Consider the following 19,086-nt stretch of genomic DNA (forward strand, 5'->3'; position numbering starts at 1 on the left):
ATAGCAACGAGTCTGCAGTGTCTCCCCTCTGCGTTACGCAAGGAAGAAAATCGGTCAGTGTAGTACAAGCGACAATAAGTAGCTTGACAGACTCAGGCTGACCTACGAGACCTGACACGTGCACTAACTGGAATGGAAACCTTTGGCCCGGACTTATATACGAGTCTCTAGGCTACCCAGCAAGCTATGGTATGTTGTGCGCAAAGTTGCCAGGGTCACCTCCACTCGAAAGTATCCAAAGTCACAGAGATGTCCTTTGCTCAGGCTGACCTGAGAGACCAGAAACGTGCACTGACTTATATTACCAAAGGAGACCTGTGTCCGGACTAATACATGTATATGAGTCTTAAGCTTACCCAGCAAGCTATGGTATATTATGCGCAAAGTTGCTTGGGTCACCCCTACTCAATAGGCATCCAAAGTCACAGATACTTCCAATGGTATTTGGTCTCTAATTACTATTACGTATTAAACGTTGTGTTCTGTTCGACGATCGAACGCAGACTGACTGTTCCCGTTGTTCTTAGTTTATTTTCAGGTCCCAGGCCCCTTCACGGAGTCATTATAGCTGGACCTAACTGACTGTTCCCAGTAGAGCAGCGTTTTATATACTGATATATCACGTGACCCGCTTGCTAAAGACATCACCCTACTATTCGTATCGTATTGTCGCATTCTCGTCATCGTACTCTCACGTTCTCGCATTCTCGCCCTCTGGATTTTAATGTGTAACCTCGATTGCCCTAACTGTATTCCGTAAAAGACAGTTCCGCTCGGCGTAGAGGACTGGGACAGTCACGTAAAATATCGATTTTTTTTTATATAAACAACTGGTAGCAAGATGAGTTGCAGATAATTGGTCAGTTACCACATTTTAACTAACTCTTTTTACCTGTTAATTCTTTTCAGCTCAAATCAACAGTGCAAATGCGCATTATACCACTTAAATAAACTTAGATGTATCCAATGCACACTTCGTTCTCTCTATATAACAGCTATCGTCATTCTTCCGATGTGACTGCGACTGGTAGTTGGTTTCTTCAAACGATATTGTCCAAGTCTAGTCTGACACTATCAGTTGCACACCATAACAAACCTTTGAGGCTGTGCTTGTTTCTAGAAAAATTATATTAACAAATGAGAACACTCAACGCTATTGTGTTATCAAATAAATATAATCAACATATATATTTAATAACAGAATACGTACAGTGCAGTTTTCGTCGAAATCAATCTAAATTGATCAACCAAAACTATTCCTGATATTAGCAACTGCGAAATTTGAAAGTCAACCATTAAGTTCTTTCAAATAAATTCTAATATTTGGACGCGATCTCAAATTGTATTTTCAATGTAGCATCCATCATGAACATGTTTTACACAGAATGTATGTTTAAATTCATAATGCATGCATTTTGAACTACAGCCGTTAGATCTGATACTTAACACAAATATAAGAATTGAAATGATACTTTTTTATATGCCTGCATTTAAATCTGCATATAAACCACTAAATTAAAAGGAAAAGTACCGAGGCATGCATTTTGTGGATTGTCCTATTTTAAAGTCACGCACCTTGAAATGAAATACATGTTAATCAATACATATAGATGCAATTTGAAAGTGTGCCAAATTGTCACTGAATATATAGCCTAGTTAGCAAATAAATTATTATATTTCAAACGGTACCGCTTTTTAAAACCGAAAATAGGATTTTTATACGTATACGTCCATTTCGACAAACGCGATTATTTTTAAGTTTTAAAGCGCAAAAAAGACGGATTTCTACCTTGCAAGCATCACATATATTCTAATTGACATAGATACAATATGTTTCTTATTTACACTTAAATTCACTATGCCAAATAAGTTGTGTGGCTTTAATGATTAACATGTCCTCTAAACCTCAAAATGTATAGTCGCAAACTTCCAATAGTTTCCCATAGAAGTCTAAATTAGCAAAAAGAAAAACCGGCAATAAACTTATTTGGAATACAAACATCTGGTATTGTGATTGTTCGAGCACACATGTATCATAATATCATGTTTAGTGTGTATTTCCAATTAAAAGCTATTTTGCGTCTTAATAATTTCCAGTTAACCTTAACAAATTCCATGATGTATCATCAATGTTGGCGGCAGCATTAAGAAAACTGTCATTTTTTTAATTTTCAGTAAGCATTTGTTCTAAAGGGTAATATTGTGAATATAACGTGATACGTAGCTTTATACAAATTCAGCCGAAAATTCGAATTGTGTGGTTTAAAGCAATTTAAATATTAACATTTGTTCAAATTCAATAGTAGTGCTACTGATTTATCCTAGGATTTACACTATGATGTTTACTTCACGTAATTTTTATATATCTTTGTACATGTAAAAATTGCTGTAAACAATATGTCGTGGGAACTAATCATAATGTATCATGCAGAATGAATAACCATAGATTTGATATAAAAAAAACTGTTCAATAAATCTTATTTCACATGTCCCTACACATTTTGATCTACTTACAATTATTGCACTTTATCTGATTTCTATTTTGTACCTATTAATGTTGTTGAACATAATCTAGAACGTTTATGCAAAGAAACGTTTTGGATACATACATTAAAAACTATGATTCCTAACGGTCTAAACTGCTTTATAACATATAGAACTTAAGCATAATTAACATATACATTTCATGTTTGCCTAGACTATGTCTTTTTATAAAATATTTTTTTATAACAACGCACGTACACCACTTTAAATTTTTTAGCCATGTTTGTATTTTAGTAACTTAACAATATATCATAAGTGTTATATTGTGTGTGTTTTTTTAATGAATTCTTTTCTTTATTTCCTGATTTTCTGGTATTGCTATTTTTATTTTATTTTTCATTTATCTTATTTGCGGTATAACATGAGTCCGTTACATAACTGGATATTTTCGTATCTAAATATTATACCATGTAGTTAGCATAAAAGTATCAGTTTAAAAACACGAGCATGTACGTCGCATTTTTAATTGAAACAAACTAGGATGAATATCATCAATTTAAGATTGTTTCGATTTCTTTCTTGGCGTTTTGAAAGGCACTTTGGAAAGAGGCATTATGCTATTTGATAGTAATTGTTGTTTTATATCATTGCGATCAAACTATTCCCGCCTAAAGTGGACGAACAATATACGTGTGAGTTAAATGATAATATTAATTATTTCGTAATCGGGCATAAACAATCACATAATGAAACTGTAATACCCACATAGCATGATATTTAGCAGCGTCGAAGATTCTGCTCAATACTTCATCAATATGTATTATTATTGTTTTTATTAAATCACCCCCACCACCCCACAGGTGGTTAGCGTGTGGCTATGATATTAATTAGTGAAAACATCATTTTGAATGATAAATAATCATATTATAACGAAAAATTAACTTTTCTGAATTAAATCACTATCAAATATATATGTAACAAGGTATGCAACTCAAAATCACCCCAAAACGGGGTGCATCGCTTTGAACAGCCATATCTTCATCAATTGTGCAGCGATCTTCACGATCTTGGTCTTATTCAACGCAGAAATGAATTTCCTTTCTGGAAATGTATACGTCTTGCAATATTTTTACAAATGCTGGGTCAACTTTTAAGAAATAACACGATACACAACTTGCATGACCCAGTTGACAATGATCATGCAGTCTTTATGAATGAAATCTCCAGTTGTAAAGACACACCTCCGCATGTGAACAATGAAATCACTCGTATGTTTAAAATGTCAGTTAGTTGAAATGTATATAACAAAGGTTTCAATCGGCGCTGGACAGTTAGTCTTGATGCATAATGTAACGACAAGGACGGTAATAATGTTTTTTTCATACGTTTTATTGAATTATGGTATCGAGCTACATGAACTTTGTAGGGAAGTTGCCCTTTACTCCGTGAAGATTTCAGTCTTAACCCATTTATGCCCAGTGGACTCTCCCATCCTTCTAAATTGGATCAATTTATTTCCAAAATTAGGGTTATCAAGTATATTTATTTCTATATTTAGAATATTTCATAAAGAAATTCATTTAAGCAAACAGCGTAGACCCAGGTGAGACGCCGCATCATGCGGCGTCTCATCTGGGTTTACGCTGTTTGCAATGTCCTTTTTTTCAGGACGCTAGGCATGAATGGGTTAAAGACTGCATGATCATTGTCAACTGGGTCATGCGAGTTGTGTATCGTGTTATTTCTTATCTTAAAAGTTGACCCAGCATTTGTAAAAATATTGCAAGACGTATTCATTTCCAGAAAGGAAATTCATTTCTGTGTTGAATAAGACCGATTCGTGAAAATCGCTGCACAATTGATGAAGATATGGCTGTTCAAAGCGATGCACCCCGTTTTGGGGTGATTTTGAGTTGCATACCTTGTTATATATATATTTGATAGTGAATTTTTTTTTCAGAAAAGTTAATTTTTCGTTATAATATGATTATTTATCATTCAAAATGATGTTTTCACTAATTAATACCATAGCCACACGCTAACCACCTGTGCACCACCCCCATGTTGGTGTGATGGTTACTTGGAAGGAGAGGAACGTAAAATGAAATTAAATAGGTGAAAAGTAGTTTTAAAATCATTCAAAGCACACAATGTGTCATTACTACTCATGAAAACCTTTCTAAAGAAGACATTCAATTGTTATAAAATCCCATGTCTCAAGTCCCTGATTATTGGATATATTACTTGCACGTCTGCACAACCGTCAACCTTCAACGTGAGGAAGTCTACGTGTCTTCGCGAAAATTTTTGAGGATATGGGAAATAAATATAAAAAAATGAAGTTTTCTTTTTCGCAAGTACGATAATTTAAAACTTATTGTAGTTCCATGATAACATCATAGTTCAGAAAGTTTCGTCTTGTAATTTGAAAAAGTAATCATTGAACACAATCCTAACATGGTGAAATGACGTCATGTAATGGGAAAACTGGACAAAATAAGCCCAAGGTCTTATTATTCTCAAGTTATCTTACTTTTAAAAAAGCGTTCAAAATATACAGTGGGTATCAAATCAAACGTTTTTACTTTTATGTCTCTCTTGTTCTTCAATATTTTGTATTATACGTAAAGGTTAAAGTAACAATCACGCTCAAAAATATCGAATATTTCGTTAAATAAAGCTAACCTATAAAAAAATCAATGTTCCTTTTAGCAAAATGCAAAATTTCAACGTCAAATGTTGTCTGATAGAATGGATTTAACGAGATACACAATGCTCGTTTTTATTTGTTTTTGGCCACAAATAATTCCATTTATATCTCCCGTGAAATATCCGAACATTTACGAGCGAACACGAGATTGGATACGGTAAGCGTCGGAAGCATGACGTAGCTCTCATGAATAATCATTCTGTGAAATCAAAATGAATTCTGGGTAACTGGAACTTAGCGAATGAGAAAATGGCTTGTATAAATTATGCAAATGAACGCAACCCGAATGAATCCGATCCTGACTCGAAAGCGAAAGTAGATTACATCGTGGAACGATATTTAGATATTTTGATGCTTAAAACTTGCCGAATGCTTGTAATATAACGTGTTTACATCAATGTTACTTGTTTTTAGGGTCTTCCTATTGTAATTAACCATCGTATGGTACTACTTGTTGTCGAATGTTTTTATATAGCATAATACAGTAGCCGTATGTATTGGTGAGCGTGATAGTGACTTTAATGAGCTACTGAACGATACACCGGTAGGTACTATGCATATACCGGGGGGGGGGGGGGGGACTTTCTATATAGGGGTATATAGGGGTGTGCCGAAAATAAGGGGGAGTGTTTTTCGACTAAAATTATAGAAATGGGTATGGTTTTGAGCATCTAAGTATAGATATGGGTATTGAAATCAGAAATTTGCTTGTATATAAATGCATATAGATTTGAAAGTATCATTATCAAAATGGGTATGATAAATGTCATTCTTGTATATAAATGGGTATCAAAAAGTAAATTTCGCCCACCTGTATCAGCAATCACATACACGTGTAACTTGGAACATTACTGTCTCTCCAGGGAGTAGAATCCAGACATTTTCGGAAAACACCTGGAAATTGCCTTTTAGTGAATCTTTATCAAATTCTAGTATTGAAATGGGTCTAGTTTATCAAAATTCTTGTATTGAAATGGGTCCACTTTCTCAATGGTATCGTATACAAATGGGTCTTTCATTTCAAAAATCTTGTATCAAAATGGGTCTACATTCTCAGAGTTCCGGTATAAAAATGGGTCACATTTCGGATGTCTCAGTGGGACACCCCTACCCTAAAATTCGGGAAGTTACCCCCCCCCCCCCCCCGGATGCATATATGTTGGCATAGTTTGATAATAAACATAAACAAATGCCAGTTAAATCAAACTATGCTTATTTTATTAGTAATTATTTCTACATAGCACATGTGTCATGATAAAAGACCAGAAAATCAGGTCAAATTTGGAAGCTGCAACATACATACATGTATATACATGTATTATTTTCCACTATTTCAATTTACATATTTGACAGTTTAGCATATACAAATGGTTTAAATGTGTAGAAAATATAGTGCATTTGCAAATGAAAAGAGCTAGGCTGTCGGGTTAGCACACTAGTTGGAACACGCGCTTCTCACTTTAGTGAACCGTGTTCGATCCCCGCTCCAGCATGTGTGTTTGGTAAGGTGGTCACCATACCAAAAGATCTATAAATACATGTGTTTTTATTAGATCTTTGCCATACCGGTAAGGGTGTCACGTTTGCAGATTTTTCAAAACGTTTAAACGAAATGAAATAAATGAAACGTTACCGTTTAAACGGTATCCCTATGTCCGTTTAAAAAGCATCAGTACCATCACATTTCCAAACTGAAAATAGTCCGGAAGTAATATTCAGTGCATATCCCATTCGCTCAATGACGTCATATTGAACCATAAAATATTATTAAACAGACCATCCGTATCACCACATGAGTATTTGTCAATCTATAAAAATAATTTAAAGAACGTTGAAAATAATGTAAAATCGATGAAAAATACTGTTTCCTAAAACGACACGTATTTTGCATATGAAATACAATGTGCATATCGTTTGACCGCAGAAAATGAAAAACCAGTTAACTAGCAAAAACGTAATCAATATATAGTTTGGTTAAAATACTGCTTTTCAACATGCTACCGCAGTGTTTTACTTTTCTAATCAATCAAATAACATATTTCAAGATGGCGGCATATGCACTGTTTCGTTGCCAAGTTGTAAGATTTTCGGAAAGTAGCGGAGATTTTCCGTTAGATTCCGTTCATGTCTGTGCCATCCGCTAACCAATCAGAAATAAATTACTGCCGAATTCGGTAGCCCAGATTTACCGCAAGTACCCGGATTTCGCAGTTCTTCATCGATATACTTCGTACGGCTAGTCGGCTACGTTACTTGCACCACAATATTTATTATAATAATATTGACTGTCGTTTAAACGTTTACTGTTTTGGTAAACGTTTTTCAGCAAAACACGAAACGCGACCGTTTAAACGTGACACCCTTACATACCGGACAGAAATATGCTTCTCCCCCCTAAACAGAAGACCATACTTAAATAAAATATATATTTTTATTAAAAAGAAAATAGCTGGAATCACAGGCACTCGGCATTAGTTTCTACCCCCCCCCCCCCCCCCCCAGCTGCTACGCCACTCCAAAACCCTCAAAATTGTTGACCATTTGAAAACAACAAAAGCAAAAGTTAGTGTTAACAAGAAATATCTTTAAAAAAGATATACGGCGTTGATTGAGGTCGATGTTTATGAACGATCAAAAGTTATCTCTATGAGATAAAAAGTAGCGGATGCCTTTTTTCTGCTCAGTTCTCAGCTCCATCACAAGCAAATCAATTACGGGGTGTTGCGCCAGATTTCGTGGCTTATTTTGCTTTATGTGATATTATTACTCAGATATCTATATTTACAGAATAGAAAAACACAAGAAACATGAAAATAAACGAGTGCATATAGGTCAGCCGGCAATACTCGAATCTTATTTAATTGCATAATTATAGTATAGTGAATTATTGTGCTCATGCTTAATAAACTGGTCTAAATGGATAAATATTTCTAATTAATTTTATCAAAATTGGTCCTTATCATGCAAATGTTGAAAACATATCAAAAATCGATGATTGACATACCACAATAATATCGCCGAATATCTTTATTTAGTATCTTTCTGATCAAAACAGACTTCAAGTGCACAAAGTTTACGAGACGGCGTTTATATAAAGATTTCTGCAACTGACCGCAAACTGACCTTGATACCTTGCGGATTGGCATGCAATGCATTAAAGTTAGGTAACAATTCTGATGCTGAAACGACGGCTTGTTTAAAGCTTTAAACATTTTCTTGTTTAACGGTTAATTTAGTAAACAATTTTTAATATGTTCGTCAAAGCGTATATCAGGTTACTTAACAACGATTCTTATATGATCTAAAAATTTTGAGTGCACATAATGCAATATCGTAATAATTACCAAATATGAGAACACAGCCTTTTAGCTCTGGCGCTGACATTCTTCTAAATATAAAGGGACACGCACTCTGTATTGATGTCGAGAATTGAGTGTGAAACTGCTCCATCTCTCAAACCTAATTATTAGATATAGAGCTACAATTGTTTCATGCTGAATACGCAATTAACTTCGTTGCTAAACGAACTGTAGTATCCCTGTCCCTACACTTCCCAAAAATAGAAAGTCGATGGAATAACATATTAATGTTAATGTGAAATCTGTTTGTAGATTGACCGTTTTCTACTGCGAAAAGTTTCAGGCCTACCGGCGGAAAATTTTATATTCGAATTGATTGGTCGTTTACAAAACTCAGGCGAAGGTGAAAAGCTGGCGTATACAGCTAACGCCGAAAAAATCGACATGTTAAATCTACAAAATGTAAGATCGATATCCATCAATGATTATAGATAATACATATGTAGTTAATCTTACATTCTTAGAAGTGAGCTACAACAAATAATTCAAACGTCTGATTTGGATGAATTAAGTAAATAGACAAAATAAAGAACACGTACAAAATATAAAGTCCCATTTATCTAAGTGTAGCCTAACAATGTCGTGAAACGTTTCGTCTAGATCGTATAGAAGCTTATGTTTCGATATAGTCACCGATTTTAGGTCAGTAAGCGCCAAATAACCCTGAACATTTTGGGAAAATATTGAAAACACAAATGGCTCGGCGTGTTATGACTGACGATCTGAAAACGGTAGAGTTTGAAACAAGTGAAGATGTCGATGTTACACCAACCTTTGATAGCATGGGACTTCGCGAGGAATTATTGCGGGGAATTTACGCATATGGCAAGTATAATATTCATGCTTTTCAATAGAAGTGTGTTTTCGCAAAATCGCGAAGGATTATCAGTTAGGCGTCATTAACCAGATAGGTGACAATCAGTTCTTCGTGAATTCTTTGAGGTTTTATGAGTACATATGTACAGCTCAAAATTCTTCCTCGAAGTGTTAAAGGCAAAGACAATGCAAAAAAGTCCCACGTATGCCTATGAAATAGAGTTCACTCGGCGATTTTTTTCCCAACATTGAAAAGTACAGTCAACTCGCCAATAGCGGGTAACACCAATAGCGGGTCACTGTCGTGAATTTTAGTTCTTCTTGAATGCTCTGAGCTTTAATGGTACATAAGTACAGTTCATCGCTCTTCTTGATTAAACAAAATTCAATGTCAAAATATTAAGAATAAGTCTCAAGTTGTCTATAAGTTCTAATTCAATCAACCTAAAACAGCGTAACAAACACAAAACCTGTTACCATTGATATCAATTTGCGTGTTGTTTGTGGATAAATGATCAAAACTAAATGTTTATAAGAAAACGTTATCAAACTGAAAGTCGAGGTTTTGAATTGACGATTCGATCTATCTTTAATACGAAAGTTCCATAGAAAGTCGGTGAATTATGATTGGTTGATTAAACACCAGATCTATCTGGCGGGGGATTCTTGATATAATCAATAGAGTATTTTCAAATTCAGAATTTTCAGAATACTCGGCTTTTTCCATTGCAAAAACTTAAACATTTTCATGAACCGTTGACGTGTTTGGAATTTTGGATTATTATCCCCACGCTTTTTGAAAAAAAGGTGGGGATATTGTGGTTATCTCCGCCGTCCGTCCGTCTGTCCGTCCGTCCGTCCTGGCCACTATCTCCTCCTACACTAAAAGCACTAGAACCTTGAAACTTACACACATGGTAGCTATGAGCATATGTGCGACCCTGCACTATTTGGAATTTTGATCTGACCCCTGGGTCAAAAGTTATAGCGGTTGGGGTGGGGCCGCGTCAGAAATTGTCACTCATTTTTTTAGGTTATTTTACATTTACTTCTTTATTTCTACACCGATTCACTTCAAATTGATACTGGACCTCTCTTATGACAATACGGTCAATCTCAACCATGCATGGCCCCATTCCCAACCCTGGGGCGCCCCGCCCACATAGGCCACACCCACCAAAAATTTCCATTTACTATAATTTTTTCATTTCTACACGGATTCACTTCAAATTGATACTGAACTTTTGTTATGACATTAGGGTCAATCTCAACTATGCATGGCCCCAATCCCAACCCTGGGGCGCCCGCCCACATAGGCCACACCCACCAAAAAATTCCATTTACTTTAACTTTTTTATTTCTACACGGATTCACTTCAAATTGATACTGAACTTCCCTTATGACATTAGGGTCAATCTCAACTATGCATGGCCCCATAACCAACCCTGGGGCCCCGCCCACATAGACCACACCCACCCAAAATTGCCTTTACTATAATTTCTTCATTTCTACACCGATTCACTTCAAATTGATATTGAACTTCTCTTATGACAATACAGTCAATCTCAACTATGCATGGCCCCATTACCAACCCTGGGGCGCCCCGCCCACATAGACCACACCCACCCAAAATTGCCTTTTACTATAATTTCTTCATTTCTACACCGATTCACTTCAAATTGATACTGAACCTCTCTTATGACAATACGGTCAATCTCAACTATGCATGGCCCCATTACCAACCCTGGGGCCCCGCCCACATAGACCACACCCGCCCAAAATTGCCTTTTACTATAATTTCTTCATTTCTACACCGATTCACTTCAAATTGATACTGAACTTCTCTTATGACAATACGGTCAATCTCAACTATGCATGGCACAATTACCAACCCTGGGGCGCCCTGCCCACATATGTCACACCCACCCAAAATTGCCTTTTACTATAACTTCTTCATTTCTACACCAATTCACTTCTAATTGATGATGAACTTCTCTTATGACAATACGGTCAATCTCAGCTATGCATGGCCCCATTACCAACCCTGGGGCACACCTAGGTCAAACATTCGGCGTGGGGATACGCGTCGGCCTCTGCCGCGCCATTTCTAGTTATCATTATTATGCGAGCACACCACATCACGTAAGTTGTTTTAATTTGCACATTAGTGATATATATATGATCTGTTTGTGTTAAGTTATGCCAGAAAATAGTTTATGTTGCTAATATTACCGATTAAAGTACCACCTAGATTTGGTTCGGGGGGACTTGACATGGAAAATGCCATATACCGTAAATCTACGAATATAATACGCACTTTTTTACCTGCCAAATTTTTTCTTCAAGTAGGGGGTGCGTATAATATACGAGTTTAGAGCAGAAAAACATTTTTCCTGTGCAAATTTTCAACTTAATCGCTGTTATTCGCTTTGCGGCAGCCATTTTGAACTACACCATTACATCAAAAGGGTGCAACAGGGCTCGCGCTGTTGTTCTCAATTTGAGTAATTTGCAAAAATATTGAGAATTTGGCACAATTAAAATCTTATTTGTAAAAATGCGAAAATCTAGTAAAATTTCATTGAAAACATCCGCCATTTATATCGGAAAGGTTTTCTATATTTATGCCCCCCTTCGAAGAAGAGGGGGTATATTGCTTTGTTCATGTCGGTCTGTCGGTATGTCGGTCGGTCTGTCCGTCCACCAGGTGGTTGTCAGACGATAACTCAAGAACGCTTGGGCCTAGGATCATGAAACTTCATAGGTACATTGATCATGACTCGCAGATGACCCCTATTGATTTTGAGGTCACTAGGTCAAAGGTCAAGGTCACGGTGACCCGAAATAGTAAAATGGTTTTTGAATGATAACTCAAGAACGCATACGCCTAGGATCATGAAACTTCATGGGTAGATTGATCATGACTCGCAGATGACCCCTATTGATTTTGAGGTCAGTAGGTCAAAGGTCAAGGTCACGGTGACCCGAAATAGTAAAATGGTTTTTGAATGATAACTCAAGAACGCATACGCCTAGGATCATGAAACTTCATGGGTAGATTGATCATGACTCGCAGATGACCCCTATTGATTTTGAGGTCACTAGGTCAAAGGTCAAGGTCACGGTGACCCGAAATAGTAAAATGGTTTTCGGATGATAACTCAAGAACGCATATGCCTAGGATCATGAAACTTCACAGGTAGATTGATCATGACTCGCAGATGACCCCTATTGATTTTGAGGTCACTAGGTCAAAGGTCAAGGTCACGGTGACCCGAAATAGTAAAATGGTTTCCGGATGATAACTCAAGAATGCATACGCCTAGGATCATGAAACTTCATGGGTAGATTGATCATGACTCGCAGATGACCCCTATTGATTTTGAGGTCAGTAGATCAAAGGTCAAGGTCACGGTGACCCGAAATAGTAAAATGGTTTTTGGATGATAACTCAAGAACGCTTTTGCCTAGGATCTTGACACTTCATAGGTACATTGATCGTGACTCACAGATGACCCCTATTGATTTTGAGGTCACTAGGTCAAAGGTCAAGGTCACAGTGACAAAAAACGTATCACACAATGGCTGCCACTACAACAGACAGCCCATATTTTGTATATTTTGTATATTAAATATTGTGTTAATGTTTTATTTTGTTGCTTAATACAAATATAAGCAGGACAGGGGAGGTAATACACTATTATATCTACCTATATACAGGGGAAAAAAATGCAATAAGTTTAAATTTATTGTTACAGCATTTGCCTAACTGCATTTTTGTAATGCATACTACTACTACTACTACTACTACTAGTGCTGTTGCAGCTGCTGCTGCAGCTGCTGCTGCTACTACTACTACTTCTACTACTACTACTACTACTACTACTTCTACTACTACTACTGCTACTACTACTCTACTACTACTACTACTACTACTACTACTACTACTACTACTACTACTACTACTACTACTACTTCTACTACCAGCCACCACCACCATCACCACCACCACCAGTGACAAAAAACGTATTCACACAATGGCTGCTACTACAATTTATAGCCCATATAGGGGGGCATGCATGTTTTACAAACAGCCCTTGTTGTCTCTTTGTTTTAATGAAAGTGTTCGCAATTCGAACAGTAAACGAAACCCGGTCTGTACCCGATTATGAGACATCGCTTGACCTTATTGTTATTGAAGTGCGCATGGTAGCTGGCCAATCAACATTGAGCTCGCTTACACATGAAATGACGTTGTCGAATGAAACGTGAGAACGGGAGGAGCTATCGGATAATATTGGGTCATCCATGCGCAGACACTGTATACTTTGAATACACAGTTAATATCGTCGTCTGCCTACAAAATAGCGACTGGACGCTAAGTCGTATAAAGAGATTAGCAAATGAAAAAACAACTGACAATACCCGTAAATAAATATTTCTTAGCTGACCACTATTAATCTTTCTACCGCATATTTACCATATCTGAAGTAACGAGTGGTAATTAAATCATTAGTTTTATGATGCTAATAGAGTCTATTACACCAGTCTGCCAATTGCCGAATTAAATTGAAATGTGATAATTAATTAATTTGTTTTTTACTCCCAAACTAGCCTTAATGACAGCAGCGTATTTTAATTAACTAGATCATGAAAAACATGAGCGGTTTAATTGTATTTTAAGTTATATTAAAGTATCGAGTTTGTAACTCGAAAAAAGAAAAAGTAATTCATCTAGACAACTATAAAAACGGAAGTAACTATTTTGTCTTCTTATTACTTTATTATTATTATAATTATTATCATCCAGAATATTGTCAAATTGAATTAAATGTGAAAACAAAAAACAGCGTCTCTGCTTCTTTCTTTTGTAATTATGACTGCTTGATCCGGATGTCAGCAAGGGGCCCGTGTGTTATCGGTAACAATCAATGGTAATATAAACAATAGACAGAGATATTTATTATGCAACTGTCGTAACAACATCACTATAACACATCCCGATCAATATACCGGGGTAACAGATAGTTGACAACACCAAATTGATTTGCTATTTTCACAGCACAAAAACATATTGACACATTTTTTCGGAAATGGCCGATTTCGGACACTGATTTTTTTAGTGCGTATTTTACTCAGATTTTCAAGTTTTACCGATAAATTTTGACCAAACTCAGGGGTGCGTATTATGCACGAGGGCGTATTATATTTGTGGATTTACTGTACATGTAAACCAGTTGCAACTCCCAGCGATCCGGAGGGTCAATAGCTGGGAGTTGGATTATTGCAACTATCGTGTATTTCAAATTCATGAAAAATGAAATAATGAAAAATGAAAAACGAAGGTCGCCGTGGTGTAATGGATATGGTGTCCGCCTTGCGACAGGGAGGTCACGGGTTCGATCCCCACCGTGGGAGCGTTCTTTAGATCTCCCCCAAAGACACCAAGTACTGGTTCTAGGCCCAGGAAACGGACTCGAGAGCGTTTATATAAGCCTAAGGCTTTCGACGCAATCGAGCTAAAATAAATAGGTTTAAACTAAATTCATGAAAAAGTATAATCAAATCAAAAACAATTGTTGCATAGTGTGTCTCTTGGATAAATGTACAATTTTACAAATATTAAGACTGAACTGCACAATTTCTACGAGGATTACACCAGGTTGCCACCATCAGTCTCCTAAGTAACTTGCCACAATTTTTTTCGTGGAGAAGTACACAGTAAGACTGATACTAGGGTTTTCCCCAGACCATTTGAGTGTCCCTTGGCGGGCGCTTGAATTTCGAAATCATAGTCCCCGGGGCGCTTGAAATTTTCCGACCTGTGTGTTTTATCAGTAACTGCAATTACCCATTCTGGCGATTATTCAAAGTTTGCGAACACCTGTCATCTCAATCATCAATTTATTGCTAGGTTACGTAATTAAGGTATAGTCAGGGGGCCTATTAACCGGCTCAATCTAGCTGACAGTCATTACGGAGCTTCCAGTTTACCGGTAAATACACAGATGCGCTTCAATAGGCGTATTTGTTTTATTGCCCAATCAAGCAACCAAACATCCAACAGCTTGTGTATTAATTTATAACATCCAAAATTTAGATAAGCGCGTGTCATCTGTCGAAACAATGATATTGTTAGTCACTATAGCACAACGAAGAAGCTTACACAGTTAAATCCCAGAGATGTTCTCGGAAACGAGACTTGATTGAAAACAATGAAAATAACGATATTTATTTGCATAAGATGAGCTAAAATAGAAATGAAAACCAAAGAAACATACACAGACAGCACAAAATATAATTGATTTTGACCTTTTAAATACAAACAAATAGTTAAAAAAACACTTTCACTTTCCCGTGTTCAGAAAATGTACATGTTGCGTGAACTCTAAATTTTCATTCAGTTGTCGATTGGTCACTGTAATAGAACGAACAGAAAACTATGCGCACACATCACGTCAGGTGTTTTACGAAAGTTCAGTGGGGATGCCCCTGCCACAATCAATGTCCATATGCACTTAAATATGTTTTCAATTTATGTTGCTTAATATTTAATTGATACTGCTTATATTTTGCAAACGTTCATCATCTATGTTCAGGGCCCTCAATCTATCAAATCTGAAAAGTATACTTTTTTCCCTTTTTGGGGGAAAAATTCTCCCTGATTAAAAATTTTTTTTTTTTTTTTTAAGATGTGTCTCATGATTATTATATCTCAATTTAATTTCAATTTAATGTTGTCAAACATACTTAATTATTATATCGTTGGTGGGTGCGGGAGGGGTATCCCCTCCTGATGTTGAATTTTTTTTTATTTAACGTGTCATTTGACGTTCTGTGGTGCTTTATATATATTCAGAAAAACAGATATGAAGTGATTTTAGCTAACACTTATTCATATAATCAATCAAGACTGAAAAGACTAAAATGTTAGAGAAAATTCCGCAGGCAGCTATAGGCCCAAAAGATTTACTAGTATTTTTGCATTTGTTAGCAAATTGAAACCGCTTTTTTTTGTCTTCAAAGAGTGCTTAATTATAATCTTAAAAAGACTGGTCTTTGTTTAGTAGTACAGCACAAAGGAGGTACCCCATATGAAAATCCACACTATTTCCTGTGCATTTGTTCATATGACACAAACACAGTTTTTGTTCTGCAACCTACATGTATAAAAGTAAACATAGGTTTTGTGGTTAGATTAACTTAAGGTTATATTAACCAAATATCAACATCAGGGTATTGTCCAAATATCAACATCAGAGCCTAATAAAGTCAAACTAGCATTTTGAAAATAAGTATTTAGGTCTTCAAACAAATGTATTTAAAGTTCAATATTCATTTTGACAATGAAAATAAAGATTTGAAATTTGGCAAAATACAAAAAAAGAGACCATATATTGATGTATTATGTTGATCAGCCAACAGTGTCACACATAAGTCCTTGTCGAGTGGCTGAACAAATACTCAACAAATATCTCGAGAACTGAGTGATCAACAGAGTGATGCACACAATCTATCAACTCTTATGATGTTTTCTCAAATACTAGTCTTCATTTTCATAATTGAAAAGGGTCTCTGATATGATTGTAAACTACGTTTGTAATCATTTAAATTTACACAAACCCGATCAAATCCCAACACCAGATCAAGTAAGGTGTGAAAATTACTGGTCGTTTGGCTGTTGTCAATTTAGAGCAATTTCGTTCATTGGTACTGATTAAAGTGGTCGTAAAAGCGAATAAGCGGGTTGGTCGGAGTAGTGATTGTAACGACCATTGAAATATAGAAGGAAAAAATGGGGACTGAAAAATGGTGGTCGTCTTAGCGAGTTGGTTGTAATACGGAAGAGAGTTTTTACTGAATGTGGATTTAATAGGTCTTAAATTATTTAAAAAAACATCTGCAATTTTAGTATTACAAAAATCAATTAATATCAACAGCCTTTATCGTTAAAAAAAGATATAACTTGTTTTTATTGTCTTTTAGAAATTTTAATTTATAAATTTGATATTTTTCAGGTTTTGAGAAGCCTTCAGCTATTCAGCAAAGGTCCATCAAACCGATTGTAAAAGGCCGTGATGTTATTGCGCAGTAAGTTCAGATCTAAGAATTGCAATTGAGAAAATCCTTTTTATGTATAATATTCTGAATACCATGAGAGTGGAAGTCGATTCAGAAAATGTTTGCTTGGATTTGCTCAACAATTGAGTCTAATAAAATGCCATATACATGTATGTGCATTAAGAAATTTAAATATAAAATTGTGTATGGTTTATTGTATAAAGTCAATCCAGGGTTGTCATTATTTACCGATTGCCGATCGAATTCATCGGTTAAAATCGCCAGAAAATCGGTTGTTTTTCCTGAATCTTTAAAATTGCTATCGGAAGTTGTGATCACGCAAACCGACAATAATTGATGAGGAATAACCGTGGTATAGTAGAGCGACGCCCATTCAGTCAGTACATTAACTCCGCCTTAGAACTACTGTTTTCAATGAATTTCTCAGCGAGTGCCCAATATTAATTTTTCCAGCTGTCAATCAAATTCTTCTTGGTAAGCACGTCAACCAATCAGCGCTCAGGCAGCCGAATACACGCCGACCCCACGTGAAATTGTATCAAATAGCTGTACATTTCACAGATTATTACTGACCGTATCTCAACGAATGTAGCAATGTAGAGCGTAATTAATTAGTTTTTTTAGTTAGAGAAAAGGTTTCCACATATTAAAAAATGCTCTTCGATTTTCTACCAAAATAAAATATATTAGCGACCTCTGCGTAACGAAGTTGTTATTTAGCATCTGAATATTAAAGTCCACGCTTCCCCCGATGAACGTGATGTTATACATGAATTCTAATTTTGGCATGATTTTCATATGTGCATGAAAAACACGAGAAATGTGTCTCTGTTGCTAGAATTTTCTTAATTTTCCGTGAATAATGAAATCTGGAAATGATTTCGGATAACACATTTAATTATACGCATTTGAAAATACTTCAATTAAATAATGTATTTTGTTATACAAATGGGCATAGCACATAATGTAAAAAGTAGGTAAATAACGTGTTTTGAGATTGCCAAACTATGCATATTTATAGGTCTACATGCATGAATAACCTGAGAAGTTATATCACAATCCGGAATGAAAAGTACTTGGTAAAATTTAAAAGAAGGCGCGTCTTTATTCTCAGAATTTCACTTTCGCAAACTTTTCTGAAAGGAGGTACATGTAACAGTTTAGTCGTCAATTTGTCGTAATTACTAAATATAAACGATTTTCAATGCTCTCAAATCGCGTCACGTGATTCACGCATGTTAAATGGGAATTCCCCAATCCCACAATTCAATTTGTATATGCACTTGCGTTAAACGGCGGACGACATTCATCATCAATATTTGCCGTTATTTGGTTTTGAAAAAAAGAAATCGTAATTATACTGGATTATCGAGTAATGGATAGAATTGGAACATGCAAAGATCTATCAATATAATATGTTTTTACATTGTACAGTTTACTAAACATGTGAAAATCTTAAAATTTTCTATTCTTTTTAGACCTCATTTTAACTTTTTATGCTCTGAGAATAGCAGTATTTTGTCCCTAAAATGTGTCTAGAATTCGTTTTCGGTCGGGGGGCTTTGCCCCCCTGACCCCCTTACCAGGGCCTTGCCCTGGACCTACAAGGGGGCCTAGGCCTTGACCCCCGGCCGA

General features: G+C 36.0%; 2 protein-coding genes across 2 annotated transcripts in view; one reads left to right on the forward strand and one right to left on the reverse strand.

The window, feature by feature from the left end:
* LOC127872916 (uncharacterized) overlaps window positions 1-19,086 on the reverse strand; it is a 320,943-nt gene that overhangs the window by 258,957 nt on the left and 42,900 nt on the right. The window lies entirely within an intron of this gene.
* The window catches only part of LOC127872907 (eukaryotic initiation factor 4A-III), a 28,170-nt gene continuing 18,278 nt past the window's right edge, over window positions 9,195-19,086 (forward strand). The window contains exons 1-2 of the mRNA XM_052416427.1: window positions 9,195-9,378; window positions 17,388-17,460. Coding sequence (XP_052272387.1) covers window positions 9,249-9,378; window positions 17,388-17,460 — 203 coding nt within the window. The 5' untranslated portion in view covers window positions 9,195-9,248. The remainder of the gene's footprint in view (window positions 9,379-17,387; window positions 17,461-19,086) is intronic.

The sequence above is a fragment of the Dreissena polymorpha genome, chromosome 3 (assembly GCF_020536995.1).
Source record: "Dreissena polymorpha isolate Duluth1 chromosome 3, UMN_Dpol_1.0, whole genome shotgun sequence".
Taxonomy (NCBI): domain Eukaryota; kingdom Metazoa; phylum Mollusca; class Bivalvia; order Myida; family Dreissenidae; genus Dreissena; species Dreissena polymorpha.